At 38.6% G+C, this 23,809-nt stretch overlaps 1 protein-coding gene across 7 annotated transcripts in view; it reads left to right on the plus strand.

The window, feature by feature from the left end:
- Positions 1–23,809, plus strand: part of INPP4B (inositol polyphosphate-4-phosphatase type II B) — an 817,532-nt gene that overhangs the window by 519,146 nt on the left and 274,577 nt on the right. For all 7 annotated transcript variants that reach the window (XM_050791144.1, XM_050791150.1, XM_050791147.1 and 4 more), the window contains one exon: positions 21,619–21,669. In XM_050791144.1, the coding sequence (XP_050647101.1) occupies positions 21,619–21,669 (51 nt within the window). The remainder of the gene's footprint in view (positions 1–21,618; positions 21,670–23,809) is intronic.

Consider the following 23,809-nt stretch of genomic DNA (forward strand, 5'->3'; position numbering starts at 1 on the left):
GAATACTCGGGTTGTATTAGGAGAAAGTATCAGAAAAGAGGTTTTCTAGTTTGCTGGTCAAGTTGCATTTTTTCTACAGGTAGTGTTGACACAGGATCCTTTTGGTGCCACTTGGCCAACCAGAAATCTCTGTGGCTGGCCAGCGGTGCCTCTGCCTGGGGCCTTGTTCAGCTCCTTGCTCACTGCTGGGCTTTCTCTGCCCACTTGGCCTGGCACAGCCCGTGGCTGGGCCCAACGTGCTGCAACTGGCTTCCGCCTCTGGAAGAGGCGGGGAATCACAGCCATGCCCAAAACTCAGAGATTCCAGCAACTGCAAAGCCTCAGGGGGTGTTATCTCTCTCTCTCATTCCCCCGACCCCTGGTGTGGCAAACCGTGGGGGCATATTACAGCTTGTTCATGTTACAGCTCACATTTGTTCCTGCCTCCTGCATTGCAGCGAATGGAAACATGTCCCAGCTCACTCAGTCCCGCCACGTGTGGCTTGGCGGATAGGGGCATGTTACAGCTCTGGCTCAAGGAGTCCTAAGGTCTGGGTCCCCAGAAGGGTTACTGCTCTCTTCATTCCCTCCACCTGCAGCACAGTGAACACAGATGTGTGGCTCTCAGTGGTATTTTCTCCCCGACTGCCCCTCAAGTGGGAGGGAGGGTTACCTCCTATTACAGCTCCTTTTGTTCCTGCCCTGTGGCAGCTTCCAGGTTCTTGTCCCATATCCAAGAAGAATGAGATACATGGACAACAGAGAGTAAGCAAGGCAGAGAAGAATTTTATTAAGCAACAGAAGAAAAGCTCTCAGTGGAGAGGGGACCCGAGAGTGGGTAGCCCTCTGTGTCAGAGGGGGCCCAAAAGTGGATAGTCCAGTGGACAGCTGAGTCTGGGGTTTTTATGGGATCAGAATGGAGGAATGTATGCTGATTGGTCCATGGGTGGGCCTGGAAAAAGCACCATTTGATTGGCTAAGAGATACCACGGAAGTTCTCACTAGGTCATGGACTGTACCAGAACTGCAGCCTGGTTTTCAGGCTTCAGGCTGTCTTTTTGCTTGAAGGTTGGGTTTCACTGGTAATCTGCCCTTGTCTGCCTAGGAATTTGTTTCCTGCCACTATCAGTGGTTACACATTGGTGTTACTTTTTGCTTATTCATTAAACTGTACCTATGTGAGTATGCAGGTTTCTTTCTAATAAAAATAAATCAACCATTTTTAAAAGTCAACTGACCAAAAGTTTGCTGACTTTGCTCCGTGTTCTGCCCTTTGATGATTGACTCTGCCTATCTCCTATGGGTGCTTAGTGTCACTGTTTTTAAATTTCAGATTGCATTTTATTATTTGAGAATCTAACTGTAATTAGTTTAACAGGAAATGTGAATATACAGTAAATATCCATTAGACTTGCACCAATATTTCTTCCCCTCTGGGACTTGGGAAGGAAAGACATCCTTAAGGTGTACATGGGAGATTTGGGGTTATGAGGAGTAAAATAAATGCTGGTATTAATGGCTAAATTCTAAAAGATAAGATAATTGAGGGAGTATGATGAAAAGTAAACCCAAGGTAGTTTGGACTACAAAAACAATAGGACCAGAAATGAAGTTAGGGAAGAAAAGCATCCTCCACCCCAAGTAAATATTAGGAATCAGTTGACTAGATTTTTTTTGTTATTGCAAGTTTTAATCTGAGTCACTATTAATAAAGAAAATGGGAGAAGTGAAGAAGCTCTCATGGAAATGGTGAAATTCCTTTCTTTTTATAACTCCTCCAGCTGCTTTGGGAATTTGTGTGGATACTCAGACTTTTTTTTTTTTTTTTTCATTTTTCCCAGGAAGTAGCAGACAGAGCATTAACCAGCCTCCTGAGTTATAGGCTTTATTCCTAGGAGGTCTTAGAAGGCCAGAATTCTAGCTGGCTTTCAGGGGAGTGTTTGCCCCAGATGTAGATGCTCCCTAATAGATTTATTCATTCAGTATTTAAAGGTAGTTTACCATCCACCCATGAAAAGGCAACCTATAGAATTGGAAAAATATTTGCAAACCATGTATCTGATAAGTGGCTAATATATAAAATATGTAAAGAACTCAACAACTCAATAGCAAAACAATAAAAAATAAAAAAAAAATCAATTTAAGAAAGGGCAAAGAACCCGAACAGACATTTATCCAAAGAATACATAGAAATGGCCAAAGGTATAGAAAAAAGTGCCTAACTTCACTAATAACAGGGAAATACAAATTAAGTCCAAAATGAGATATCATCTCACACCTGTTAAATTGGCTATTATCAAAAAGACGTGAGATAACAAGTGTTGGCAAGGGTGTGGAGAATAGGGAACCCTTGTACACTCTTCTACTGAGAATGTAAATTGGCACAGCCAATATGGAAAACAGTATGGGGATTCCTCAAAAATGTAAAAACAGAACTACCATATGACCCAGCAATTCCACTTCTGGGTATATATCCAAAGGGAACATAGTATCTCAAGGAGATCTCTTCATGCCCATGTTCATTGCAGCATTATTCACAATACCCAAAACCCAAGACAGGAGAGCAACCCAAGAATCCTCTGATGGATGAGTAAATAAGGAAATTGTGAGAGAGCTGTATACATATATATACACGTACATACAGGTGTGTGTATGTGTGTGTATCATACAAGTATATGTATATGTTTATATATGTGTGTATACATATATATGGTGAAATAGTCAGTCAAAGACAAGTAAAATTCTGTCATTTGCAACAAAATGCATGAACCTTGAGGGCATTATGCTAAGTCAGACAGAGAAAGACAAATACTTTATGTTCTCACACACATGTGGAATCTAAAAAAGTCAAACTCATACAAACAGAACAGAATTAGAATGGTATTTGCCAGGGGCTGGGGGGAGGAGGAAATGGCAAGATGATGATCAAAGGGTACAGACTTTCAGTTATAAATAAGTTCTGGGGATCAAAGGTACAGCATAGTGAAGATAGCTAACAATACTATATTGTGTAATTAAAGGTTATTAGGAGAGTAGATCTTGAATGCTCTCATCACACACACAAAAAGGTAACTATGTAAGGTGATGGACAGGTTAAATAGCTGGTTCATGGTAATCATTGCACAGTGTATACATCCATCAAAACCTCAAGTTGTACACAGTAACTACATTTAATTTTTATTGTCAATTATAACTCATTAAAGCTGGAAAAAAATGAAGTCATTGGACCAACAGAGTAAATGTAGTACACTATAAAAAAACAAAAATAAAAAACAGTTGAATTCAGTACCTGTAATAAAGACAAGATCACGCAGTTAACTTACACTGTTGAATTATATGATATTTATCTACAAGTCTTTCTTTCATTGTATATATGAGAACCCTATTTTGCTTTAATATCATAACATACAGGTAATATATTGTAACAAAATATACTATTATTTTTCCTTCAACTTCTGCAAAACAGAATATGAGAGATAAAAGCTACTAAGGAAGGATTTGGTCTTTTAGAAAATATTCCTTCATTTTCAATGAATGCATCAATTGTTTCAGGACTTCTCCAACTTTAATGTACTTAGGGACCACCTAAGGATTTTATGAAATGAGGATTCTAAATCTGAATTCTAATTCAGTGGTCTGGGGCAGGACCTAAGAGTCTGCATTTCTAACAAGCTCCCAAATGATTCCAGTGCTGTTGATCCAACAATCTCATTTTAAGGATCAGGAAAAGAGAGAACAAAGCATATGACCCCAACTAATTAAATCAGACAAGACTCACGTGGCCCCTGCTCAGCACCTGTGATTGGAGTGGGTCCTAGATTGGCTCTTCCGTGTAATCTGTCTCTGTTTTGTAGCTTTTCATTGCAATTGCATGTCTGTAGTTTTAGAAGGTTTTTTTTTTTGTTTGTTTGTTTGTTTTTGAGACGGAGTCTTGCTCTGTCACCTAGGCTGGATGCAGTGGTGCTATCTCGGCTCACTACAAGCTCCGCCTCCCGGGTTCACCCCATTCTCCTGCCTTAGCCTCCCGAGTAGCTGGGACTACAGGAGCCTGCCAACACGCCCGGCTAATTTTTTGTAGAGGGGGGTTTCACTGTGTTAGCCAGGATGGTCTCGATCTCCTGACCTTGTGATCTGCCCGTCTCGGCTTCCCAAAGTGCTGGGAGTACAGGCGTGAGCCACCACACATGGCCCCATTTTAGAAGGTTTTAAACAAAAAAAAGAAAGAATTGTCTAGGCACAGATCTGTTATGATCTGATTGTGAGAGTTGGGACCAGTCATTTAGCCACCAATAGCCTCAGTTTTCTTAACTTTACATGAAAATGGTTAAATTATTTCTAAAGGTTTATCTAGCTCAAACACCCCTTTTCCTTTTTTAAACAACTTTTTTAAAAACTATATATGCTTTTATTTTTTCCCCCTTTAATAAGTGTACTTGTTTCTCAAGGACATTAAGACCTATTTCCTTCTTGCTTTATAAAAGCCTTTCATACTTTTCTATCCCATTGCTGTTTTCATGAATATTGATATGTCCACAAAAGCTACTAACTTAATTATTATTACAAAATCTGTACTAAATGTCTAGCTGTAGTTACCTCCACATTTGGTTTTATTTTAAAGGAAAATCCAAGAATAAAAAGTCTCATTATAATGTCATATATTTTTTTCTTTTTTAAAAAATAAAATCATCTGAGGTCCCTGAAACATGGTGTAATATAAGCACAGATTGTCATGTTAGATAGCTTGGCTTGGAATAAACTATGATATAAGACTTATGCAAGACAGCTGTACTAAAAATTAGCTTTTCTTTAGGAGTCTACATTGTCTGCATGGAAAATACACTTAAGGAAACCTCTATTGGCTTAATTGGAGCACATTTTTAGAATTCCTTAATGGATGATTTTCCAAGTTTAGACTTCAACACAGAAACCCTGGTTATGAGCCTATTTATGGGTCAGGGGATGCACTGACAACCTTAGCTCCCCCCGCATCCCCAGCTTTGTGGTACATTCTGTAAGAGTATTTTCTAAACATTGCCTCATAATATGATCTGTGGCCTGCGAGGATCACAATTAGAAACTCCAAAGACAGAGAAACTTTTGAAGCATTCAGCACTAGCTGCCAGGGCACTTAAAATTGACCCTGGAGCCCAAATATGTCATGAGACTGATTCTGGTAAACCAGATTCTTGGCGTGCATCTTTCCCATGGCCAAAGTTTCCATTGGTTTTAAAAGAATTCCTTAGCAATGACTGGGAATCTGATCAAATAGATAGTGCTTGTCACCTCTCAAACAGACATGTAAATTCTATTAAGCTTAAGCCTAATTAAAATCATTGATTTCAGAGACATGGTTTTATATCCTCTGGCACGTGAGAGGGGAGATGATTGTATTTTCAAACTGTTGATTGTCATATACATGTATTTCACGAAGATGTTTCTGTACTTGACCCCTATGCCAGCTGCAGCCAGGTTCACAGCACACCAGGATCCCGGTAGATCTGGGCCCCAAACACTTCCATGCAGTTGACTTCTCCAAAGTGATGCTACAGTGGTATGCTGGAGCCTGCTGCACAGGTCCCTTTTCAATTCTGTGGTCAGCGATCTTCAAGTTAGTAGCTGGAAATGGGCCAGGGGGGAGTATTTACACCACAGAAATTGCTTGCACTATTAGTGGTAGCTCCCTCCGTCCTTGTCCTTTAAAAGCCAATTGTTAATTATCTGCACACTACTCTTCTTAAAGACAAAATACCCACCCCACATGTATTAAATCCCTTGAATTTCCTTACCTGTGGTTTTATTTGGTCTGTGCAAATAAAGAGCAGCATTATCTGAAAATGTTTTAAAGCTTCTTTATGACAGCATCAAAGAAAAATTCACTTTAAGAAGTGAAAAAAAAATGAAAGTACAACTTTTGATAGGACAAATTTATGAAAATACTCCTTGCTTCTCTTGTTCCTATGAATGGACATTGCTTAGCGGGCTTAGTTTTAAGTAGTTTCCTCTAAAATGCCTGAACCCATTAGCTCCAATTTAGTTCACTTCTTTAAGCCCTGAGGCAGCAAGAATACTGAGTGTAAACCCACTTTATGCACAAAATGTACATTATAAATGACAAATACATTCCAACTGTTAAGAATTTTAAATGTTAAAATTCCAGGTTTCAAACGTAGTTTCCTTGAGACACTAAAGTCCTTAAACATCCCAGGTGGTGTATTTTAAAATCTTTTGAATGGCTTAAGGGAAGAGGAACATTTTGGCATTTGTTGAAGAGTTATCATTTAATGGAATTGAATGGCTTCACTGAATGTGTGTGTGTGTGTGTGCACATATGCATGTGTGTATGCATCCCTGGTTCTGACTGGCAGTTTACTTTGTAAAACAGAAAAACTGGTTAGAAAGTAAAAGACCCATCTCACAGGGAGTTACCACCCTTGCTCCAGTGCAGATGAAGAATGTTTCACAACTTTAACTTTAAAAACCCAGAGATGGATTTTCAAGATATTTTAATCCAGGCCCAATGATGTGCAAAATTGTGCCCAGATAGAAAGATACTTCTCAAAATTCCTGTTAATAGGCCTCTTGGTGCTAGAAAGAAGGGGTTTGTTTTAAAATTAAAGGGGCTGTTCTATTTTGTATTCTTCCACACATGCATCATTATTTGCTATTCAGGGGTCTTTGAATCATTGCTTGCTGATATGATTCAAATGCAGATAAGTAACAATGAAGATATTTTCTATATACGGCTGCCACAAGTGCCTGCCAGAAGAGCTGAAGCCATCCATAAACAATTTTATTCATAGGGCTTTCATTAGTAATTACAATTCTGTTATTATCACTCAGTTTGTTTATAATTTTTTTTCCAGAGAATTGAGTTTCCTCATGTTTTAAGTTAGAATGCTTTTTCTGAATGCTTTTTATTTCAAAGGCTGCATTGCCTTTTAATATTTACAGTGTAAAAAAAAAAGTAAATAGTGTAATATTATTTAGCACTAAATTTATTTAAATAATTATTAATCCACAAGTATCCTTATGACTAGTTGAGCATTATTATCCTCATAGATGAATGTAATTATATTTAGAGGAAATTTATATACTCACTTTAATTCTCTGTCAGTATTAAACTGCTTTCTCTAAATATTTGGAAACAACTTGAGGCTACCCAATGATTATTCTTCTAAAAAGCTGTGTATCTAGCTTGATCCTGACTCTAGAAAAAGTAGAGGAATGATGATGAAAAGGCTCTAATTTGTAAATGGCTCCTAATTGCTTATCCTTCCACACTTGACCTCCTGCAGTCTGTTCTCCACACATCAGAGTAATATTTTTAATGCATGAAAAATATCACGTCACTTTTTGGCTTAAAACCCAGCTAGCGTTTCCCATTGTAATTGTAACATAAACCCTGTGTTCCTAGAGCCCTGCCTTTCTTCCACCCAACCTTTCACTTCTTTCCCCTTTATTCTCTTTCGTTTTTCAGCCTCTTTGGCCCCAGGGTCTTTGCACTTGATGTTGCGTTGGCCTAAAATACTATTCTCCCTTAGTTTCTCTGAGCTGGCTCCTCTGCGTTATGCAGGTCTGAATCAAAGTTACCTGCTCAGGGAAACCCACCTCACCACTGTAGGTAAAGCACTCCCACCTAGTTACACTGTATTTTATTACCCTATTTTAATATTTTACTTTCTTTACACATTTTGATATTTTCCATGTCTTCCTGATGCTAGAAAGTAGTTCATAAAGTGATTATTCCTTGTTCATGAACATATCTTTTGTACTTAAAAGGACAGATCAGCACATGCAAGGGCATGTCTGTGGTAATCATTACATCCACCTCTGAAGGAGACTCTGGAAAGAAGTTGTCTTTAAGGGGTAAGATTAATGTAATGCTGAGACCCACCGTGGCAGTGTTTCTCAAACTTTTGGTGTTAGGACCCTTTTACAGTTTCAAAAATTATCAAGAATCCCAAAGAGCTTATGTTTATACCGTTATATTAACTATGAATATTTCCCACATAAGAAAATAAAATTCCAAAATTTTAAAAATATTTATGAATTCATTTAAAATGGCAAATAATAAACTCATATGTTAAATATTACATGATTTTAAAAATTTTGTTTTGGAAAACCAAAAAAATATATACTGAGACAGTGGCATTGTTTTACATTTTTGTAAATCTTCTTAATGTCTGATCAAAAGGAGAGACCTGCATTGTCATGTCTGCTTCTCTGCATTCAATCTCTTGTGATAGCTCATGTCTTTTAGCATATGGAAAACTCCACTGTACACTGGTGAAGGAATTAGAGTGAAAAAGGAAAATACCATTTAAATATTATTGTGAATATACTTTTGACCTTGCAGATCTGATTGTTATCACACTTGAGAATAATGGCTGACTTATGGTTTGAAATGTAGGAAATAGATCTCTCAGCTGCCATCCGCAAGGACTTAGGCTTCAGTATGTAGTTGGTTTATTGTAGTAAAGAAGCCCTCAACATAATGAAATTTTGTTCTTCATTTTGTCAGTCTTTTGAAGCTTGAAATACTTTTCTTTTTTTCTATAGAAACTGTACATTTCCTGATTTTCTTCCTCAGAAGAGTTCATGACATTGAATTTAATACCTTAGCTCTTTTAAAACAACACTGAGTTAGCCATGCAGTGGGCCACAGACACTGCAAAACAGTTTTTCTTAGAGAAAAGGCATGGTACTAGTGCCTGTTTAGAGTGCCGCTATCACAATTTCCTCTGCTTCAGGAAAACTGGGAGCTTTGCTTTAACTTCCCTTCGTGGTCTTTGTGTAGTAGACTTGTGCTGGGACTTCAGTCCTAAGTTGTAGGCAATATAGCAGAGGGTTAAAAGCATTGGTTTTGGAATACAGCAGATTCAAGTTGCAATATTCCCTCCTCCACTTACTAGCCACATAACCTGGGAAGAAAGCTAACTTCTCTTTGAGTATTATTATTTATTTTACAGGTTGAAAGTTAAAGATTGAGTCTTGGTTTTCTCACAGGGTTGTTTAGAGAATTAAGTAGAGCGGTGAAAAAGAATGTTGAGTGATTAGAATGACCCAGTTAAAGGAGTGTAAACAAGTAGGGCCCTGGAATCAGCAGTTTCTAAAACTTCTTCGGGTAATTCTAAAATGCAGCCCATGTTGAGAACCATTGATTAAACTATTAGATGCTCTGGTAGAATTCTATAGAGAAAGAAACTCTTGTGACAGTAGAATAGATCTACTGCAGTTATCACAATTTTGCCTGACAAACAGGAAACTTCACTGGACAGCTACCTTGAAAGCCCCATCCACTCTATGCCCATGTACATTTTTTTCAATTCATGTAAATACATAATTTGTAGGCTGATTATGTAAACCTATTAATTTGTATGGGGAGTTTGGCGATCTTCTTTTGACTGGATCTTCAAAGTCCAGGTTGTAAATGATCTGGAATACATAAGCAGTATCATGATAGTTTTGTTTTAAAGCTACTTAGAACTTATTTAGCCTTATATTGTTGGGACTAATGACTTTCAGTGAGCCACAGATTAATAGACATGTGCTTTTGTTCATATTACTGTTTTCTGTCTAATGGCTTGCTCATTAACTCATGACTGTGGTCTTAATTGGGGGCTGTTAATACCTAACGATTGCGTTTTTGAGTCTGGTAGTGTGATAAATTGTGTCTGTTTCTATTCCCTGAGGCTAATAGATATTTGCTTTTTAAAACTCTAATTAAGCAGCCCTAGGGAAGACAATTAAAGTCACCATCAGTTTGGGCTCTGAGGAGGCACACAGCCATGGAAGGGGCACAGATTTTGGAAGGAGACTGTTTAATGTCTAATCTGCCACTTGCTAATGAAGTGACCCTGGGCAAATTATCCCAGTTTTCTGAAACCCAGTTTTCTCATCTGTAAAATGGGCAAAGAAATAATAATGCAACACAGAACTGTAATGAAATAATACAAGTAAAAAAAAAAAAAATGACATGCCCTGAAATAATTAACCCAAAGATTAAACATATATTATTTCCTTGCTTCCATTATTATGTATCAACTGTAAGTTTTACAGTATTTCTAGGGCAGAAAGTTTCTAGGGTAGCCTATCGCCATCCAGGTCTAATGCTGAGGAGAAGTGATCAGCCGTAATGATTCTCCACGTTTTAGAATGACGGCACAATTATTTTTGCATATTGAAGTGGTAGAGAGAGAAAATGGATGAAGGCAGTGGTGGAAGTTTGATCTGATAACAACTGTTAGTAGCATACATGAGTTTTGAATTGCACTCTATGTATGTTTCTTAATAATATCCTCATGTGAGGCTTTGGGAGTCAGCAGAAATGGAGTTCTCAGCTTATAAAGAACAGTTGTTTAGCAAGTTATCAGCTATTATCTTTAGTGCCTATAAAACACATTTTTAGATTGTGGCTTTACAGTACAAAGAGCTTCTTTATTTCTATTTGTAAAATATGTAAACATCCCTTACTACTTAAAGGAAAACTGTTGTCTGTCCTACTTTATACAGCTCTTTAGTGGTTTCTCCTTCTTGCTTTAGTTAAGTGCACAGGTCAGGACTTGGCTCATAACACACAGTGGAAGAAAATCGATGGGGTCTGTACAATGCTTGCTTCCCAGCCTATTGTTCATTTCAGGAAGACCCAGAAATAAGTAGTATGGAGGACAGAATCACTTATTCTCAGAAAAGCTGTAAGGAGACCTCTTTGACTTCCATGAAAACGAAACTTCATACCTAGCATCTCTTATTTTCAGCAGAACCTGTATCTTTCAGTGATTCTCTGATAAAGGAAGGTAATGTCTACAGATATTGTTGTCGTTCAGTATTCTTTCACCTGCTTGTAATAGACCTCTGTAATAGTTGGAAAGGGAAGTGGAATAAAATGTGGGTAATGGCAGGGATAGTCAGAGTTATATGACTCTGGAGCCACATTTACAGTCACTATTAACCTAAAGAACTACATGAGTCCTGTATGACTGGTAGAATTTAGTATAATGGCACATTCATATAGAGAAATTAGAAGTTTTAAAGAGCCACCAATTAAACATAAAGAGACACATGTGACTAGGAGCTGTGGTGTGAACATCACTGCTTTAAAGAAATGAATACATCTAAGGTTAGAGCATCCAAACTAAAAGAGTACTTATGTTTGTCTTAACTAGTGTTTCTTTTTGGCATGGAAGTCTGTAGAATGGACTTGTATACATAATTTGGTAGACTGTGCTTGACATTTGAAAGATGATCACATTTAGTGAGTAAAACCCAAGATAGCGTATCCCACTCAAGAATTACTGTTTATCCAAACTGGTTAATTGGGATGGTGTTTAGGCTTCCAGGTAAGCTCTAGTCTTACCAAAGGAACCAAATGTCATTATGCATTTGTACCAGTTTGTCAAAGACATAACAGACAGACCAAAATTTAAATGGCATTTTTTTCCTCTCCAATTACATATAACCATACTCTGTTGAATATAATTTTTTTCATCCCTTGACCACATGTTTGGAAGATTTATTAGTTTACCAATCACTTTTCTGGATATTGAGGAGTTCAGTTAGGGTAGGATGTGGCAGCTGGGACAAGCACTGCTCCTTCTGGCAACACCTAGAAAAGAAACTGGGCTGATTGCAAAAAATCACATGTTTAAAAGCACCATTAAGCTATCAGAGCAAAAATAACTAGAGAGACCAAATTTATAGAGCAAGGAGAACCTTTCAACATTGAGCTATCAGGAGCCAAGATTTTTGTCTAGGGGTATTTGCTGACTCTTAGAGTGGGCTGAAGAATAGGCCTTTGCCTAGACAGAGAGCTGATGCTGCTGCTGTTGCTGCAGCTGCTGCTTGGAGAAAGAGAAATCAGCAAAGCTTTCAGCAGTTGTGTTGGATGAAGTGAGAAATGGAGAATTCAGGGGGCTCAAGTAAGTGGCCATTTTTTTTCTCAGAAGAGACTTGGTGAATTCTGACTCTTTGCAGGAGGCTAAAGAACCAGGTCAAAGGCTTCCAAAAAGCAGAGTGAAAGTCCCCATAGTTTCACAGTGCTTGGGAAACTAGAGAGAGAAACTGACAACAGGCAAGAGATGCCCTAGAGGGAGTGCTGAGTTGATACTGAGAAACTAAAAAGCCATTTTTCACCTGAAGGTATTCACAGAGTCTCCCTGTGACTAGAAGTCTGAATATTAAGGTTTTGCCAAACAGAAGGTGGCAGCTGGCAGGCATAGCACTCAGCAGAGATTCGAATTTTCACGTATAGTTGGAATGACACATTTGGAGTCCAAAGGAGATTCAGACTTATGGCTGGTCTCCCTCTAAAGACTTTTGTCAGATTCTGTGGCTGTGTCAGGTGTAATGTTAAAGAAGTATAGTGGAATGTCTTACAATCTCCACTTTTTCAGGGCTGAGAAGCAAAGGCCAGTCAGGCTGTTGGTTGAAAATCACAAGGAGCCATATCAGATAACACAGGTAGACTCAGAGTCTTAGTTGGCTGGGGCTACCCATAAAAAATACCCAGTCTACCCATAGACTGGGTGGCTTAAGCAACAAAAATTCATTTTCTCACAGGTCTGGAGTCTGCAAATCTAAGATCAAGGTGCTGGCAAGGTTGGCTTCTTCAAAGCCTCTCTCCTTGACTTACAGACAGCAGCCCTCTTGCTGCCTCTTTGCATGGTCTCTCCTCTGGGCATGAGCTTTTCTGGTATCTCCTCTTCTTCTTACAAAGACACCAGTTACATTGGATTAGCACCCTATCCTATGGGTCTCATTTACCTCACCTGCCATTTGTCTCACATAAAAAGGGGGCAGCTGTCTGCTGGAAGGTATCATCTGGAACTTTTACAGTTGCTTGACATTAAAAAAAAGATCTTCATAACCGGAATAATAAACCTCATTTCTATTTCAGGCATGTTTAGGTGCAAGGAAGACCTACTGTTCTCATTACGACCCATTTCATTCATGAGCATTCTTCCAAACCGAAGCTTCTCAAACATTAATGTACATATGAATGAATTGGGAATCTTACCAAAATGAACACTATGATTCACATGTCTGGGGCAAGTCAGAGATACTGCATTTCTAACAGACTTCTAGAGAATGGTCTGGAGATCATCCTCCTGACCAGCTGTTGACCAGCAGGTGATGAGTATGCACACGAACATTTGAGGAACTTTTCCTAAAAATGTTCCAGCTCTGAGAATCTGTTAACTTTTTTTGTGTGTTCTTTTCAAAGGGAACCATATTTGATGGCTTGAACATGGCACAATATGTTTTAAGACTCCTCATAGGACTTAGAGCTAGTTCGTGAGGCTCATTCTTACCAAAAAGTAATCTAATTTATTTTATAGTAATAGTTCTTTACTTTAACTTGACTACACATTAGAATCAGTAGAGTATTAACCTTAAAAATACTGATGCTTGTGTCCTTCCCTTGAACATTCTGATTTAATTATTCTGGGGTGTGACCTGTGAATTGGCATTTAAAACAAACACAAAACCAAAAACATGTTACAGGTGATTCTACTGTGTTATCAAGATTCATAATAACTGTTTTAGGGTAGCACATTTTAAAAAATATTTTTACTAAAATAGTAGTGGGCTTGCTTTGGCCCACTCACCTTACTTACAAAGCATGTTTCTGGTAAAAATCAGCAAGTGGTGATAATAGCCCACTTTCAAAAGAATTAATATTTATCCATTATTAATATTTGAAGGAACATTTCTTAGAATTTTTTCAATGCTTTGAAGCTGGGTAGTTGTCACTCCTTAAAGACTAGAAATGTGATTCCATTTTGCCAGAGTCCTCTCCAATTCCTATTGTCTCAAACACCCAGCCCACTCCTTTCATTAATTTAACCTACCTGGAGCCTGTGGGCATACAAGTTTGTAACACTACCTTTACGATACCGATTTGTGAGATATAGTAAGCTAGAAATTCCAAATGTTGAAGAAGAAATGTTAAGTTTACTTCCCAGGAATATTTCAGATATAATTTTCATATTGCATAGATGGTTTTTTTTGGGGGGGGTTAACTGAGACATTCCTTCCATCTCTAAGGTTCTGTGGCCTAAATCATTTAGATTTGTACATGCATCATTTTCTCCATGCGAGATTGAAATTAAACAACTGGAAAACTGTTATCGAAGACTAGCTGATAGATTTTAGAAAACTGAAGGTTCTTAGCAATTATTATTAGATGTCTGATTCTTACCATGTCATTGTTATTGCATATCAGCAAAATATACCTTGTCTTCTTAATCTCTTACTCTCTGAGATTGTCATTGCTTATAATAGTGATTGAATCATAATATGTGCTTGATATATGCTTGCTGGCCTTAAAATAGTAAATGAAGTTTTAATGTTAGCTATTTTGCTATATTTTCTCATAACTACACACTAAATAAATCCAAAATTTCATTAGAACAAATCTGGAGGCATTATATTACCCAAATTCAAACTATACTTCAAGGCTGTAGCCAAGAAAACAGCATGGCACTGGTATAAAAATAGGCACATAGACCAATGGAACAGAATACAGAACCCAGAAATAAAGTCAAATACTTACAGCCAAGTAATCATCAACAAAGCAAACAAAAGTAGGGAAACATAAAGAAGGTAAAGGGCACTCTATTCAACAAGTGGTGCTGGCACAATTGGCAAGTCACATGTTAAAGAATGAAACTGGATCCTCGTGTCTGACCTCATACACAAATTGACTCAAGATGTATCAAAGACTTAAATCTAAGACCCGAAATCATAAAAATTCTAGAAGTTAACATTAGAAAAACCCTTCTAGATATTGACTTAGACAAAGAATTCATAACCAAGAACGCAAAAGCAAATGCAACAAAAGCAAAGATAAATAAATGGCATTTAATTAAACTAAAGAGCTTCTTCACAGCAAAAGAAATAATCAGCAGAGTAAACAGACAACTCACAGTGTGGGAGGAAATCTTTGCAAACTATGCATCTGACAAAGGGATAATATTCAGAATTTACAAGGAACTCAAGTCAGCAAGAAAAAAACAAATAATTATATCAAAAAGTGGCCTAAGGACATAAATAATTCTCAAGAGAAATATAAATGGCTAACAAGCCTATGAAAAAATGCTCAATGTCACTCATTATAAGGAAAATGCAAATCAAAACTACAATGTGATATCACCTTACTCCTTCAGAAATGACCACAATTAAAAAAAAAATAGATGTTGGTGTGAATGTGGTGAAAAAAGAACACTTTTACACTGCTGGTGTGTATGTAAACTAGTACAACCACTATGGAAAACAGTGCAGAGATTCCTTAATGAACTAAAGGTAGATCTACCATTTGATCCAGCAATCTCACTACTGGGTATCTACCCAGAGAAAAAGGAGTCATATGAAAAAGACACTTGTACATGCATGTTTATAGCAGCACAATTCACAATTGCAAAAATATAGAACCAGCCCATATGCCCATCAATCAGTGAGTAGATAAAGAAAATGTGGTCAACCATAAAAAGAAATCAAATAATGGCATTTACAGCAATGTAGATGGAGGTGCAGACCATCATTCTAAATGAAGTAACTCAGGAATGGAAAACCAATCATAGTATTTCTCACTTATAAATCGGAGCTAAGCTATGAAGACACAAAGGCATAAGAATGATACAGTAGATTCTGGGGACTTGGGGAATGGTGGGAGTGGGGTGAGGGATTAAAGGCTACACATTGGGCACAGTGTACACTGCTTAGGTGATGGGTGCACCAAAATCTCAGAAATCACCACTAAAGAAATTATCCATGTAACCAAACACCACATGTTCTTCCAGAACCTAGTAAAATTAAAAAGAACAGAGGGTCTAAATTATTCTGTCAAAGCAAATGTAAATATCCAAATTTTAGTGTCTTAGCACAGTGGAAGTTTATTTCTTGATTATTGTGGTAGGCAGAATTCTAAGATTGTTCCCAAAATTAGCACTCCATGATGTACATCCCTGCATAATCCTCAATGCTGTGATATAATAGCACTTAATCTCATGATTAGGTCATATTATATAGCCCAGTTAAAAGACAGATCATCCTAGAAGAGCCTGACCTAATCAGGTAATCCTTTAAAAGAGAGTGAGTTCTTCCTAAAAACAGAAGTTAGAGAAGATTTGATGGCAAGAAGATCCTCTGTTGCTGAATTTAATGTAGGAGGGAGCTTGGCAAGGACTGCTGGTGTGTGAACCCAGGAGTTTAGAGCAGCCTCCTGTGAACAGCCATCAAGAAAATAAGGACCACGTTCAAGAGTTGCAAGAAACTAGATTCTGAGAAGCCTGAGGGAGCTTTGAAGCACATCTTTCTGCAGTGAAGCCTCTAAATGAGGACACAGCCAGCTGACACCTTGATTTCAGCCAAGTGAGACTTGAGTGGAGAATCCAGCCATATCATGCCTGGACTTCTAACCTACAAAGCTGTGAACAAATAAATGGATGTTATTTTAAGCAGCTGAGTTTGTGGTAATTTGTTGCACACCAGTAGAAAACTAACACAATTATTTAACAGTCTACTACCAGTAGTGATGGCTGGCAGATGGCTTTCTTTCATGTGGTAATTTTGGGACTCAGGTGCAGCTCAGCCACCACATAAAGACTGGACTCCTCTATGTATGGCCATTGGAAGAAGAATGAGACAGTGGAGAGAGTGTATATAATCACTTTTGCAAAATCCAGCTTGGTTACAGCAAACATCACTTGCATGTACATTTCATTGGTGAGAACTAGCCACATGGCTGCTCCTGGGAGCAGGGTTTCTAGGATATGGAATCCTAGTTAAGCAGGCAGCTTCCTTCTGGAAAATTCATACTGTGAGGCAGAGCAAAACATTTCTGTTGTAGTCAAATTTTAATGTTTGATTAAAGACACTTATGTGTCTCCTTCCAAGTAGGACAAGTAAATGTGATGATATATTCTAATTTGAGATACATAGAGAATTAGAGTAACACTTTTTTTTTCTTAAAGAAATGAGACACATTCATTATCAGAGACAATATCAGGTGTGACAGTTTTCTAGGAAGAGGATCTGGGCTCTATCCCTGCTGAGAGGTGTCCCTCCGCTATAACCAATATCTTTCCCTCTGCCTGCCAGCTGAGACTGTCTAGAGGGATGATGCTTCTCCCTCACCTACCAATGAGCAGATGCACTTGAATGAGGTCAGGTGCTGCCAGTCTAGTGTGCAGACTCAGGACAGCATGGCCTTTTCCTTCTCTGGGTCTGGATCTCCAACAGACTCCTAGCATTTCAGGCAGCCCCACTGCCTGATTTTCAGCTACTCACCTACAAAAAATGGAGCAGTCCTCACTCTCCTCCCACCCTCAGGACAGCAATGCCCATGCTCATTGTAACAAGGTTGACTAGTCTGAGGAGTATATCTTGCATAAATTTGAACAGTAAAGTCCTGTGTTCAGCTGCTGTATTGGTAGCTGAAGCAGCGTCTTGTTGGGGACAATTAAGACTTGTGAAGTAGTCTATATGAATTCCTGAAAGAGTGAGAATAACCCACTCTATGCTACCTGGTTTTGTTTTGTTTTTAAGATAAATTTAGTTAGTTTAATTTTGAACTTCTGGGGTTGATAGAGAAGGAAATTTGTTTTAGATGAACCTTAAAAAATATTCAAGATGGAATAGGAAACATGATTTTCTACAGATCACATTAATTGGTCTGCCTTGCTTTATTTGACATCATAAAAGTCTAGACAAAAGGAAGCTGTAAGAATGTTTTAAATTTGTAGTCAGGAAGACATTCTTATGTTCCTGGAAGGGACAGGGAGGGGGAATAGTGACGAAAAATAGACAGAAGAACTGCTGACAAGACCAAAAAAGGGAAAATGAATTCCAAAGGAAGGCTTGCAATTCTCAGGAGGCATGACATTGTCGGTGAACCAGAATATTCCAAATGCTACAGTGACAGCCTTTGCTTCATCCCTTTCTCACCAAGAGGTCTCATCTATATCTGTTCAGGCCTTAGTATTTTTTAGTGACATATTCCTCCTTCTCTCCCTTGCTCCCTGTCTCATGGTCCTCCTCCCTTCCTTCCTCTGCCTTCCTCTTCTTCTTTCTTTCCTCGCCTCTTTCCTCTTCATTTTCTCTCTTCCCCCCTCCATTTCTTTCTCACACACTTTGTTCTTCTCTCTCTGGGTCAGGTACTGTTTGCAGTGCTGAAAAGGATAGAATACAACAACCTGTAGGGTCTATTAACCCCATGTTAAATAACTGATAAAAAGGCTGAAAGGCAGCTGGCATGAAGAGGTTCAATCATTTTCCCAAGGTGACTTGGGAAGAGTTAGGATGTGTCAAGGGCTCTGATCATGCCACTCCACTGTTCAGTGCCTTGCCTGATTTCCTATTGCCTGGAATAATGCAGTGGAATAAAACTCCATTTCTATAACATGGGAGACAGCCCTCTCCAGTAAATGGCCCCAACCAATTCCCCAAACGTATGTAACTCCTGCCATTTCCTGCAGGGCCCCAATAGCATCAACAGAATACTTATATTCCCTGAACACAACTGAGCTCTAGTTTTTTGTTTGTTTGTTCATTTTTGTTTTTGTTTTTGCATCTTGGTGATTATATTTATTGGAAGAATTGGAGGGAAAAGTGCCATTTAGCTTAAGAAGTCGTGGGTAATGTGCAAATCAATTCATTTTAAGAGTGGAAAAATCCTCAGAATTATTTCTTAATATCAAAAGTATGCAGTTTTCTCTTTCAAATGCTTTGCACATTTAAAGAGGCAATTGTACAAAGTCTCCTATTTTCCATACCGGACAAATTCTTTGTGTCAGCCAACTTTCAATGGAGGGACAACCAGGACAGCATCATCTCCCTGGATAAAGAGCGTTGGAATACTCAGTTTCGTTGATTTACATATCCCTTCATATATTTGTTCGTCAGTTTCTATAGTAGCCACAGTTTCTTCTACATCTCCTAACATCATATTTAAATGTTGATCCTAAGCATGTAATCTGCCTTGAAGCCGTCAGTCATTTCCCATTTTCATGTAAATTCTCTCATCTTGGTAGTTTGTTGCTGGCCCACATAATCTGCCATGTTTCAAATCCTGCACCCTTCCCGCGGAACTCTTACAACTCTATGACACGTGCTTGTTACATAAAACCCTGCTTGTTTTATCATATCCTTCCTTGCCTAAAACTCCTAGCCATCCTTCAAAACCCAGACCACTTCTTTTGTGAAGCCTTTCCTGAAACTCACAGGATAAAATAGTTATACTTCATTCTAAATGCCCACAGGACAATGCCCATATTTCTATTATAGCACTTATTGCATTGTGCTAAATTATTCACATATGTGTCTCACTCACTGGCCTCTGAAGTCTCAACAAGAAATACTGGGGCATTACTCACTAGCAAATCCAGTGCTTGCTACCTAGCTTGTGTTCACTGCAATGGAGGAATATATAAGAAAAGCATCACTGATATAACCTATGTACCATAACATCAGTAATAGGATAAAGAATATTAAATATATATGTAAAAGAAGATAAGGAATGTTCTTTTCCTTCTGTAGTTTATTGATAATTATAAGAAATACATGTTCTACATATAAAATTATTAAAATGTGGGAGTTTACCATGTTGCAGGAATTGTCAGAATTTTCTACCTTTGTCTAATGTTAAAACACTTTTATATTAATATTTATGACCCAAATCAAATACTTTATACAACTCTATGTATGTTGACCCTCTTACCAATTTCTGACTTTTTCACTTTATTTGTAAATTCAAGTGTATATCTTTGGAAAATGTTATTTGGCTGTCAACTTTTTAAAAAATTAATGTATATATGTACACATATGTGCATTATATGGTACATGTTGTGAATATTCATTATATAGCACTTTATACTGTATATATATATGTAGTATAATAAACTATTCATATACACACAGAGATAGAGGGAGAAACCATATTTATACATACTCTATATAATCCATACACACACTACGTTGTCCACCACCTCTATTTGTATATAGTTTCCTCATCCTTTGAGGCCAGTTGATGACTTTCAGATAATGAGACTGAATGGTAATCTGGGCCAAAAAATGTTAATGCAGCTACCAAACTGCTAATGCTCTTAGCCAGCAAGTGCTCTGTCACACAGTCCTGAGTTGAAGAGTTGAGTGTGTTCTACAAATTGTGTTTACTCCATTGAGGTCTCTCATGTCATTTATTTTGTGCTTGGGTAAACAATTTTGAGTTATAATGACTGACAAATTGTGCAAGCAACAGTGCTGGATCTGTCATAAAGATACCAAAAGTATTAAGCTAGAAGTCGAAATGCACATTTTATTATAGCTTGTGGCTTTTTTCAAGGAATTGGCAACTGTGTTCAAGATTAGCAGGCCACAAGGAGCTGATTCAAGTCTCTTAACTTATTAGAGGTATTAGAAGCATCCCTTCAATCTGGGAGGATTGACTTGGTATGGTCAGGTATGTCAAGACTTAAGGGATTTGAAGAGAAGTATGATTAAAAGGATTTTGTTAGAATGATCCCCTAAAATGTTGATCCTTTAAGTGTTTTAGGCTGTTGCTTTCTGATTCTTCCCCTCCAATCCCCTTTCTCTCCGAGTAAACAGGATGTCCTTATATATTGCTTTATATTCATTTAACTTGTTTAACTCATCTTTATTTCAAATTAAGACATACTAGATATAAGTTTCTTGCCTTTTCTTACGTTCACTATCTTTTTCTGAAGCAAGAAAGGTAATCATTATTTTTTTTATTTGAAATGTGATTTCTTAAGAGAACCATAGAGTCGGTAGCTGTACATTGGAAGCAGAATATCTGGGGGCATGGAGGAGCACCAAGAGTTTGAAAGGGTTCCCAGGTGATTCTAATGTACAGTCAGGATTGAAAATCACCACTCAGTTGAAGATACATGTCTCTTGATTATATAAGGAGTTAGTGTTTCAACTAGAACACTTTTTTGGAAAGATTACCCAGATAACTGGTTCTTTTACATTATTCCCCCTCCCACAATTGAGAATTACCTTTCCAGTAAATTCAGATGATGGTATCTGTTAGTTTGGCCCACAATTCTCAAGTGGGAAAGATATCCTATAAGAAGCATGAGTGTGGGCACTCATTCGGAGAATAATTTTTTAATTAAAAAAATTGACACATAATTGTACGTACTTATGAGGTACATAATGACATTGCAATACATATGATGTATTGTAATCAGATCATGGTAATCAGCATATCCATAATTTCAAACATTTATCATTTCTTTGTGTTGGGAACATTCATTACGCATGCATGGAATTGCTTTCTCTATACCAGCTCTTTCCTTTCCCTTGAATGTTGAATGAAACTTGCCTTTTTAGGAGATTAAAGAGATCTGTCTAAATCCCAGATATCTCTGTATTAGATAAAGAGATGGAGTGAGGATCCAGGCAGCTCTGTCCACTTAGAAAAATCTGGAAGTTCAGGAACTGTAACAGCACAGCTTCACTGCACTGCCATGGGTGTTGCACACAGGTTAATTCATTAATGATTAACCACAGAGTCTGAATTGATGTGAGATGAAGGAAAGTGAAACCCTGCACCTGTGTGAGGCTTCTGCACTAGCTTCTACCCCAAAGTCTTACAGAAAATGTTTTTCTCCACAGGTTCGAACCAGTGTCCTACCAGAACATAAGGATCCCCCGCCAGAAGTTGGGGTAAGTGTTTCTTATGTTTCCAAAAGGCACACACGTTGCTTCTAAATTAATCATTTGTATTTTCTCTGGCCTCCTGCTTGGTGGCTGACAAATAAAATTGAATTACGTTAAGAGGGTGTGGCTCTTTGAGGAGGTACTGTCACATATTTGCTGAATTGCATGGAATTCATTTTTTTGTTTCCTGAAAATCATCCTCAAGTGAATTCATATTTAGTTCAGCTGGCTAGAGATGAGCCTAGACTTTGCCCTGCAGGTAGCCGAACTGTGATTCAGAGCCAAGATTCCTGGACCAACAGGAGGTGAGGGAAATTACAGATGTGATCTCTACCGCTTCAGGAAGAAGGAAGAGAACCAGCCATAGGATTGTGATATTTTGTTTCCTGCCACTTAAACACTGTAATGAAGGTCAAAAGGGAGGCAGTCACCACTGTTCAGTCCAATGTTGGAAAATCCTGCTGAAGTTTTCTTGCTGCACTGAACTATTGCCTCTCCAGTATTTAGAATTTAGAAGAACAAGAAGGTACTGGGTGCTTTCTGCTTAGACAAGGCTAGAGTAGGTGATGGCAGCTCCTAAAAGATACAGCCCCACAGGCTGAATCCTTGAGATCTGTGTGTTCAGAGAGGAGGAAAAAGACCAGAAGTAAATTAGGTCTGAGAAGCCCTGGGGCTGAGCCAACTGGAAGAGCTATTTGAAATACTCTGAAATTCTACAGGCACTTGACAACCTTCTTCCAGTCAGTGTGAGGACACTGTACTAGGTACCATTCATTTTCTCCTTGAACACAGCCACAAACTGCCAAGGAAGGACTCCAAAAATATGCACCAAAGTTTGACTCGACTGAGCATAATGTCAGTTATCTCTGCAGCTGTTAGTGAAGAAGCAGAGGGAAAAGGACGATGTCTTGCTTTCTCATGCCTAACACAAGCCTTTCATCTCTTCCTGGGGACTTATTGAGTAACTGCTTTGACTTGGGGCAATCCTTGCAGTTTTTCTGCCTGTCCCTTCAACCTCTTGTGCCACTCACTTCCACCATCAATCTCTGTGCTGACTACACAAACCTTCATTTAGTTCCTCCAGCGCATCCAGAAAGTTCTCCCCAGCCTCAGGCCTCCACAGACACAGGCAGATGGGCTTCTGTCAGCCTGGACTGCTGCATCCCATGGGGAGAGGGCTCCCTTCCACAGCTCAGGGCCAGCTCACATGTTTCCACTACTACCACCCTGGGGCCCTGCTTCCAACAGGACCCTCCATCCTAAATGCACGCTCTCATCACACCCATGGCACTGCTTCATAGAATGTGAGACTTTTTAAACTATTAATATGGGTAATACATTGTTCTACCAAGGTGTTCCATTTATTTGCCAAGGTTCAAGGAAGCTTAGCTGGTTTAATTTTTTTCTTCTGTGATCACTGCCTGCCCTGACTCCACTCCACCACTGCTCTTGTGTTGAATTCCCCTTGCTTAAAGCTTTAATGATATTTTGGCCCAATTGTGTAGATTTCTCCGAATTTTTTCTCTCACTCAGGTTCTTGGGAATCCATCTTAATTATCTTAAACCTTGAGTCTCTTATCTAATTTTATTTTCTTCTACCTCTTCCCACCATTTCCCCCTATAGACTAGACTTTCTGTGACTCTAACAGCGTGCAGTAGGGAGGAAGTCTCATGTGATTCCCACACATGACCTGTCCTTTCTTCTTTTGATTCCTCAGTTGTGGCAGCAAAGAGGAAGGAGTAGGGAGACAGAGGTTTATTCTGGGCTTGCTCCTGGTGAGGGTGAGGTTTCCTTACTGCTAGACTTGATGCTCCTCAGGCAGTGACTGCTGTTAGAGTCCTCTCTGTGGCAGATACTGATTTGCTGGCTCTCTGATGGACAAAGGTATAGATATTTCTGGGGACTTTGTCAGGTTCTCCTCATAGCATAATTGCCTACCATGGGGGACCTGGCTCTGGGCCAACTTCCTCCACTGCCCACCCCTACTCCATTCCCTCTTGTTGTGAGATCTACCATTCAAGTACCTGGCTCCAGGTCAGCTATTTTCTGTGCTATCCAAATACATGAAACTCACATGTACTTGCCATCCCACATGGAAGAAATGCAGGCTGTTCCATTGTGTGTTTCCTCTTTCGGCTCAGCCAT

The sequence above is a fragment of the Macaca thibetana genome, chromosome 5 (genome assembly GCF_024542745.1).
Source record: "Macaca thibetana thibetana isolate TM-01 chromosome 5, ASM2454274v1, whole genome shotgun sequence".
Classification (NCBI taxonomy): Eukaryota; Metazoa; Chordata; class Mammalia; order Primates; family Cercopithecidae; genus Macaca; species Macaca thibetana.